Source organism: Camelina sativa, chromosome 2 (assembly GCF_000633955.1).
Source record: "Camelina sativa cultivar DH55 chromosome 2, Cs, whole genome shotgun sequence".
Classification (NCBI taxonomy): domain Eukaryota; kingdom Viridiplantae; phylum Streptophyta; class Magnoliopsida; order Brassicales; family Brassicaceae; genus Camelina; species Camelina sativa.
Genome location: NC_025686.1, coordinates 10,563,854 through 10,573,423, shown reverse-complemented (window position 1 = coordinate 10,573,423; position 9,570 = coordinate 10,563,854). Strand labels below are relative to the sequence as shown.

Sequence of the window (9,570 nt, the reverse complement as noted above, 5' to 3'; positions counted from 1 at the left end):
ATATATATATATATATATATATATTTACCAATAGAGAATCGTCAATATATAACGTTTGAAAGTTGCTACATTGATTTAAACTACTAGATATACTAAGTCACTATAATACCAATTTTTTTCTGAAAATTTTAATGTACTAAATAATTTTTTAAAACTTACATAAGTGTTATATGTAATCAATACAATAAAACTTGAACGTTTCTCTCCAGAGCATAACACCTTAGCGTTTTGGAGAAACATGGAGCTGACACCTAATTTAAAACAACTAGCCAATCAAAATATAACAATTAATATAGCTCAGCTTCATTTTTTTATACATCATATTTCTCCTTTACTTCTTGACACATCACAATAATTTGTCATATGAAACGAATTCACAAAAAAGAAAAGAAAAGAAACGAACGATTGCAAGCAGAGGCTAATCAATGTAAAAAAAATGCTAATCCGGAAACAAAAAAAAAAGCTTAAGACGGATAGAGCTTGAGAGAGATTAATCGGAGACAGAGCAGAAGACTAAGAAAAACCAGAGAGAGATGGATGTTGAGAGAGAAGATGGAGAAGAAATTTATTATACACAAAGTAGAAGATTAAGAAACATGGCTTGAAGCAAAACACATCCCTTAATTCTACTGTTCGATTCTCGGNTATAGGTTGTTAACTAATATATAAATAGGTACAACCCTAATCATTCTCCATAATTTCAAAATCTTAAAAAAAGAAAAAAAACCCTAAATTTCTCCCATGTTCTTGAAATTATATATGTATTATAGTCTTGATGATCTTTTATATGGTTCTTCATATTCGTGTTCGTGTTCTAATCATTCATATCCTCTTTCTGTAGTATTTGTTTGGAACACAAGTTCAAACATTACCAAAACTTTGTGTATGGTTTCTTTAGTACTTCTTATATTATATTGTATAGGTTTCTTGATTTATTTAATTTAAAGTTTTGTAAAAACTAATTATACTAATTCTTATGTTTCAGGTGAGTTAGTAGATGGTCCTGATCTTAGTTCTATGTGCCCGCACAAGAAAATTAGGTATTTTATTTTTCTGAATACTTAAAACTTAATTCTTTATACCCTGATGATGCTCATGTTTATAGTTGCAGGAAGGCTTCTGAAGATGCTAATATTAATGATAGATGTTTGGTAATTTTAATAGTAAACTATTATATCATCGTTATTGAATTTTATTCATGTGTTTGTGGCTCTAATTAATAAATATAAATCAATAGGTAGAGGTGGCGAGGACTATTGAACATATTTATTTGAATTCTGCCTCTTCATCGTTGCTAAAAGGTATGTTGGTAAATTAAAAATTCTTTTATTAATATTATAAATATTTCTAATGATTTATTAGAAAAAATTCTAATGAATTAAAATTAAAACATTATTTAGATGAATCTACCGATGATCGTATGGTGAAAAACATGTATTGTTTTAAATTTTATAAGAAATATTATTAATATTATATATTTGATTCAGAAAATCATATTAATATTTTGATTATTGTTGCAGAGAGACTATAAAGGGTGCTAATAATATCCCAACATTTATGGTATATTCTTAAATAAATTATTTTGTTATTGTTTAACATTATCTACTCTTTTTTCTCGAATATAACATCAGTAGTTTGATTAATCAACAAATTAGAGATGCAGGGTCAGCAATACAAAACGTCTTTCGGCTATTGCTCGGTAGTGATTTATGTTAAAAAAGCAGACTTGACCCTAATTCTTTGTTTAAAACATGTTCCAACGTTTGTTACTAATTGCTTATTTTGGTATTAACACGGTAACAATTTGTGTTTAAAAGTCATCCTGATACTAATATTTTTATAAAAACATGATACTAGCGTTTATGATCAATCTCTTTAACCCTATCCCTAATTTTTTGGTATTATCTGCAGAGAAGCTATTAATCGCAAAGAATCTAAGCTGTTTCCTTTCCATTTAAGATACACGGTAATTATCTAAAAAATATTCTCATTAGTTTTTTTCTATTAGATCTAATATATGACATTGTTATTTTATGATGATTTAAAGCAAGTAAACTGAATAAATCAAAAAAAGATGATAAGAAAATCGTAATTTTAATTTAAAATATTATTTTATATTTCAAACAAAAACTTTTAATTGTGTTTGGTTTTAATGATAGTGAAGAATTAATTGAAGATAATGTAATTAATTTAATGAAATATTGTAATTAGTCATTGATTGATTAAGGAGATATCTTAGGAATTTTTGTTTAGCCCAAAATATTGGTTTTAAATTTCAATTTAAAATTTAATGATAATGTCATTCCTTGTAAATAAGTAGCAACTCCAAGATTTATTTGTTAAATGTCTCCAAAAATATATATATATATATATATATATATTTACCAATAGAGAATCGTCAATATATAACGTTTGAAAGTTGCTACATTGATTTAAACTACTAGATATACTAAGTCACTATAATACCAATTTTTTTCTGAAAATTTTAATGTACTAAATAATTTTTTAAAACTTACATAAGTGTTATATGTAATCAATANTACTAATATTTTTATAAAAACATGATACTAGCGTTTATGATCAATCTCTTTAACCCTATCCCTAATTTTTTGGTATTATCTGCAGAGAAGCTATTAATCGCAAAGAATCTAAGCTGTTTCCTTTCCATTTAAGATACACGGTAATTATCTAAAAAATATTCTCATTAGTTTTTTTCTATTAGATCTAATATATGACATTGTTATTTTTTAAAAATAGACTGCATATGGAAGACGAAATGATGATAATTTAAAGCGAGTACTAATATTTTTATAAAAACATGATACTAGCGTTTATGATCAATCTCTTTAACCCTATCCCTAATTTTTTGGTATTATCTGCAGAGAAGCTATTAATCGCAAAGAATCTAAGCTGTTTCCTTTCCATTTAAGATACACGGTAATTATCTAAAAAATATTCTCATTAGTTTTTTTCTATTAGATCTAATATATGACATTGTTATTTTATGATGATTTAAAGCAAGTAAACTGAATAAATCAAAAAAAGATGATAAGAAAATCGTAATTTTAATTTAAAATATTATTTTATATTTCAAACAAAAACTTTTAATTGTGTTTGGTTTTAATGATAGTGAAGAATTAATTGAAGATAATGTAATTAATTTAATGAAATATTGTAATTAGTCATTGATTGATTAAGGAGATATCTTAGGAATTTTTGTTTAGCCCAAAATATTGGTTTTAAATTTCAATTTAAAATTTAATGATAATGTCATTCCTTGTAAATAAGTAGCAACTCCAAGATTTATTTGTTAAATGTCTCCAAAAATATATATATATATATATATATATATTTACCAATAGAGAATCGTCAATATATAACGTTTGAAAGTTGCTACATTGATTTAAACTACTAGATATACTAAGTCACTATAATACCAATTTTTTTCTGAAAATTTTAATGTACTAAATAATTTTTTAAAACTTACATAAGTGTTATATGTAATCAATACAATAAAACTTGAACGTTTCTCTCCAGAGCATAACACCTTAGCGTTTTGGAGAAACATGGAGCTGACACCTAATTTAAAACAACTAGCCAATCAAAATATAACAATTAATATAGCTCAGCTTCATTTTTTTATACATCATATTTCTCCTTTACTTCTTGACACATCACAATAATTTGTCATATGAAACGAATTCACAAAAAAGAAAAGAAAAGAAACGAACGATTGCAAGCAGAGGCTAATCAATGTAAAAAAAATGCTAATCCGGAAACAAAAAAAAAAGCTTAAGACGGATAGAGCTTGAGAGAGATTAATCGGAGACAGAGCAGAAGACTAAGAAAAACCAGAGAGAGATGGATGTTGAGAGAGAAGATGGAGAAGAAATTTATTATACACAAAGTAGAAGATTAAGAAACATGGCTTGAAGCAAAACACATCCCTTAATTCTACTGTTCGATTCTCGGTGGCTATTTCATTTGTGTGAAATTGAGATTAAGGAGTTTTTAAATTTGTTTTGCACTTTTTATATCGTGAATCTGATGTATGGAATTGGTGGGGACCCCTAATTTTGATTATGGGGAAAACTTTGTTCTTTTTGGGTTATTAGGACTTGAATGGTCTGAAAGTAGTCTAAAGTATTTGATTCAGATGCTCAGCGAGTTACGGATTTTGAAGCTTTCACCTCAAATGTACTATGATCTATGTGAGTTTTGTTTCCGTCTTCTGTATTGAATTTATGTTTTTTCCCTATGTGTTTGTGATCTAATTTGATGGTTTTAGATGAGTGGTAGGAACTTGAAACTTTCTTCTTTATGAGCTGGTTCAGCATGCTTGTAACATATTACCACGTTGGTAAGTGACTGATGATATTCCTCTTTCATGTTTGTTCATGTTTTTTGTAAGCTCTTAGTAATCCTTGATTCACTGTTGCGTGGTGGGAACAGTTGGTTCAGGGAATTCTTCTCTGTTAGCTTCTATTCTGTAGGGCAGCCATCATGGATCGAAAACGGTACTGTTCAAGACAACATCTTGTTTGGTCTTCCAATTAGTCAACTCTTGGTTGGATTTTGGGGAACTCGTGGCTGCACATGAGACATCAGCGGAGCTAGAAGAGCAACTTCTTTAGCCCAATAACAACCGCTCCAAACGCTCAAGTCCGTGTACGACCCAATCTTCCTACAAAGGAAGATGAAGAAGAAACTTTCCTAATCTTAGTCCGATATATTAGGAAAGTAAACATATTTTGTAATCTAGGGGAACATATAAATAAAAGTATAGCCCCTCCTTGTAAATCATCCAGCAATTAATACAGAAACCCTAATTATTTATTGCTTTTGAGCGAAACCCTAACTTCTTCCTCAAGAGATCTTAATTCTTTTTTACTTCCTTAGTTTTGATCTAATTTCTTTGAGAGAGTACTTTATTGAATTTGTTTTCCCTTCAAACAAATTCATTATGAGAAACTCAGTTTCTACAGTTTGACACATGCAGAGAAAACCGAAAGAAATGATTTCACGTTTGATACTGAAAAGAAAAATCATATTTTAAATGACAACGTCATGTTATTTAGGATAAGTTTTATTGACATAACACATAAGTAAAACGTTAACATGTAACCTCCTCAAATTAATAGTGGTCTAAAACTCATACATCTATTAGAGGAAAAGCCAGCCCATTAAGGCCCAAGTTGAGTAAAGTCCCGACTCAACAAGGGTTTGAGTGTGTGTATCGTCGTTGCCGCAAGGAGAAGAACTAATGCTAAAGTCCCACCTTTGGTCTGCTCCGTTGATCACCGTAGCCATCGGAGCCATTGCGCATTATCGTTGTTTACCGGAGGCGATCTTTCGTCATCACTTGCTTGTTAGGTAAGGATACCCAACTTATTTATATCTTTTCCTTCTGAAATATCTAGTTTTGATATGTTGGATCCTTGGGTTAAAAACTGGTTTTTTCTTGTGATGAAGAAGAAGTGAAAACTGTGGCAAGTAAGGGTTTTGGAGATTGATAAAAAATCACTAAGGTCTTAAGTTGTTTGTGATAAAATTCCAGGTTCAAGTTGGGGGTTTTTGGAACAGAATTCTGGTCATTAATTAGAAATCTGGACCATATGTACGGTGTTTCTTTTTTTTTTTTTTTTTGCTAAACTGAAATGTACAGTGTTTCTTGACAGAGGAGGTGTCAAAGAAGCTACCAGAACCATCAAAATTGCCAGAAAAAGGTAAATTCTAACAACCACGACGATTGCTTGTTACGCAAGAAATAACTGTGTGTGTCAAAAACAGAAACCCTAATCTGGATTTTGGATACGTTTCTCTCTAAATCTTTGTAGAATTTAATGAAATTAATATTTCGTTATGAGTATAGGTTTCTAAAATTTTTAGTCAATTTTGAAAAAGTATATATTCAAGAGTCTCTCTAGCTATCTCAGTAGATTTTATAATTGATCAGAATTATATAGTACTATCGTTTGATGCACTCATTGCAACAAAACTGTTGCAGAAAGGTTCTAAAAAGGTCAAACTGTGGAGCGATCAAAGATGAGAAAAATCCAGAGAACAATACAGTCTTCAGAGCATATTCCCCTTGATTTAATCATTGAGATATTCTTAAGACTGCCAGCTATATCGATTGTGAGACTTAGCTCCGTCTCCAGGCTCTGGTATTCAATAACCACCACTCCAGGTTTCATCAACTCGGTCGTGACACGGTCAATGTCATCACGGCATTGTGTTATGCTAATCTTCAGAAAAAAGGACAAGCTCTTCTTTTTTGCGTCTCCGCTACACACTGGTCCTAAAGTGGAGAGTTTTCAGTTTACAATCCCCAATAATGATAATATCCGACGCTACGAATCCGTCCACGGCTTGATTTACGTGGAAACTTTTAGACATGTCATGTTTATTAGAAACCCTATCATGAAAAGCTTCTTCACACTACCTAAACTTGATTGCAACCAAGGCAGACCCCAAGCAGGATTTTTGGGTTATGATCCGATCAACGGTAGACACAAAGTACTATGCATTCTTATGGAAGAAAACAAGATTGGGATTCTTACATTGGGAGCTCAAGAATCATGGAGAATACTAACTAGAGGTTTCCCTAGTCATTACTACGTGACAGGTTGTGCGCGATGCATTGATGGAGTTATCTACTATGAAGGTTCTTTTGGTTGTGCTTTGGGCTCAGTGCGTGGGATAATGAGTTTTGATCTCAAATCCGAAAAGTTCAATTTGATTAAACATCCCAAGAAATATCACAAAGGTATATTTTGGGAATCTTTTGAGGGAAGATTAGCTTTGGTAAGTTCCACTCCCTCTGGAGTTGAATTGTGGATTCTGGAGGATGGAGAGAATCACAACCAATGGATATATAAACATTTTCCTTCACCTCATGATTTCAAGAAAAAAAAGTGGAAGTTTATGGGTGTTACTGAGACTGGTGAATTTATTTACACTTCTTACAGAGCTTTTAAGCTTATGATTCTAGATAGGGTTTTATATGAATGGTTCTGTATTATGTATGTTGATCCGAAGAGAAGCAGTATGAGAGAAGTTATGTATGGAGGAATTACAGAAGACGATATTAGGCGACTTGATAAAGTTGGATATGATCTTATGAAAGAGTTTACTCTTATATCATATCACATTGAGATTTGAGAGTTTTCTTCATCGATCATGTCGTTGTAAGAGGTTTTCTTCATTTTTCTTTTCTTACGTTATGCAAAATTTAAAATGATTTTTTCTTTTTAATCTTTGGCTCATTAAATCCCACTGAAGGGATTTTTCTTTTCATGAATTAATAATTGCTTCAAAAATCGTGGTAGTAAAGTATCTGATTTTGAAGAAAATCAACATCACTACAAATTTTAGCTTAGTCTTCTTTTTTTTTTTCGTCTGAATAATTCATTATAAACCAAACCAAAGTTATTTTACAAGGCCTTGAAGCCCACAAGTTAAATCTACCAAAAAATGATAAGGATCGATAACAATCATCAGCGTGTAGGAGAGTCCAAAAAACCATTACCTAACAGTAACGAAACTCTCTTGAAAGAACAAGTCTTGCAGCCATAAAGGATGCCCAACCGCAATATATGATTGTATTCGATGCTCCCTAGTAACGCTTTGAGCGAGAAGAAATGCTCCCTTGTTTGCAATTCTATCCTCTTTGTGAAGTTTCCAAAAGGGTATCTGCTTTAAACCTGCTAGCAATATCTCAGATTGAAATTTATAAGATGGCCAAGTTTCTGGCCTCAAGATCGCTTGTATCAGATCTTTTTCCTCAGCAGCGAAAATGACTCTTGTAATTTTGAGACTTCTGAGACTCTCTAGCGCCCACATCCAACATTCCAATTCCATCTCTTTTTTGGAGTCTATAGAACTGAATGATCTTCTAGAATGCAGTAAAACTTTACCTTCAGAGTTTTGGAGAACCCAAGCGGCTCCTCCCGAACACTTCACTTTATCCCAAGAGAAGGCAATGTTGCATTTTAACCAAAGTCTATTTGGGGGTCTCCAACTTGATCTGATCGGTCTCTGACATGGAGCCTCTTTTTGTGCTTCTTCTTCTTCCACTAGTTGTGCTAGGAACCACTGAGCCGAATCCTCTTTCATTTTCATTACCATCTGAGGTACCAAATAGGCCAATCCTTCGAAGACAAGATTGTTGCGGTTTTTCCAAAGATTCCACATAATCCAAGGGATAGCACGTCTCACATTACCCTCTCCTGGGGCTTTGATTGCTAACCGAAGGATGTAGTAAAAGTTTTGATAGAGGGAGTTTTCACTAAAGCCCGACTCCGGAGATGGAATATCAGAGAGAGCCCAAACCTGTCTAGCGATGGGACAAATAAATAGTAAATGGTTGATTGACTCTCCTTCCAATCCACAAATTTGGCATCTCTGATCTAGAGAGATTCCTCTTGTCAACAGCCTTTCTACTACAGGTAGAGCTCCACTCATTGCTTTCCACATGAAGATCTTTAATTTTGTTGGAGCATGAGAATCCCAGATTAAATCTTTGATAGCGTTCAGGGAAGGTTGCCAAGTTGCCTCTTGAATGGTTTCTGCGTTATGAGCCTGAGCTTCAAGCCAATAGCCAGAGCTAACTGAATATTCACCACTTTTATTGTGCTGCCAACACATGTAATCCGATGAGGAAGCAACAGGTTTTATCTTTCGAATTAGCTCTATATCTCTGGGGAAGAAATGTTCCTGTAAAGCATTTGAATCCCAACCTTTGGTTACCGGATCGATGAGATCTTGCACTTTGAGTTCCAAATCAATCAGAGGGTTCTTCATCAGTGGAGCTCTCATTCTTCCATCCAGAAGCCACTGTCCTGTCCAAACACTAGTGGACACACCATCTCCAATACATAGTCTCAGACCTTTTGACCAAAAGCTCTCGACCAAATAAGATACTTCTCCAAGCATAAGATGGCCTAGCTCCAAGGGTAGCATCAAGAAATTGATCATTTGGGAAATATCTACTCTTCAAGTAAAGAGAGAAGAAGTTGTTTGGATAGTGCAGCAATCTCCAAGCTTGTTTGGCCAACAAAGCTTGATTGAAAACTTCTATATCTTTAAATCCGAGTCCTCCCTGATCTTTAGTTAGGCACAGCTTATTTCAAGAAACCCAGTGGATTTTCTTATGATTCTCCATATTACTCCACCAAAATTCAGACATTGCGCTTGATAGTGTAGAACAAGTAGATTTTGGCAGTTTAAAACAGGACATTGCAAATATTGGCATTGCCATTGCAACTGTTTTGATGAGGACTTTTTTTCCTCCTTGAGAAAGTGTTCTAGCAAACCATCCCAAAAATCTACTCTTCATCCTTTCATGAATATATTCCAGCATATCTGCTTTGGAGCCACTGAAACATTCTGGGAGGCCTAAATAAGAACCCGCTCCTCCTTCATTGGTGATTTTCATCTTGATCTTGATGTGTTCTTTCACCCTTTCGTCGACTTTTACTCCAAAGGTTATGGAAGATTTGTCGAGATTTATTGTTTGTCCTGTTGCTCTTCCATACGCATCCAAGATGTTTTGGAGGGCTTCACATT

The 9,570-nt window shown here is 32.9% G+C and overlaps 1 protein-coding gene across 1 annotated transcript; it reads left to right on the top strand.

The window, feature by feature from the left end:
* On the top strand, positions 6,046–7,164 carry LOC104750517 (putative F-box protein At4g09190). Its single transcript, XM_010472324.1, has one exon. It carries the CDS (start codon positions 6,046–6,048, stop codon positions 7,162–7,164), a length of 1,119 nt encoding a protein of 372 aa, XP_010470626.1.

Bases quoted from the DNA above. Each gene is read 5' to 3' on its own strand.
- LOC104750517 (XM_010472324.1), top strand. From the start codon at position 6,046: ATGAGAAAAATCCAGAGAACAATACAGTCTTCAGAGCATATTCCCCTT.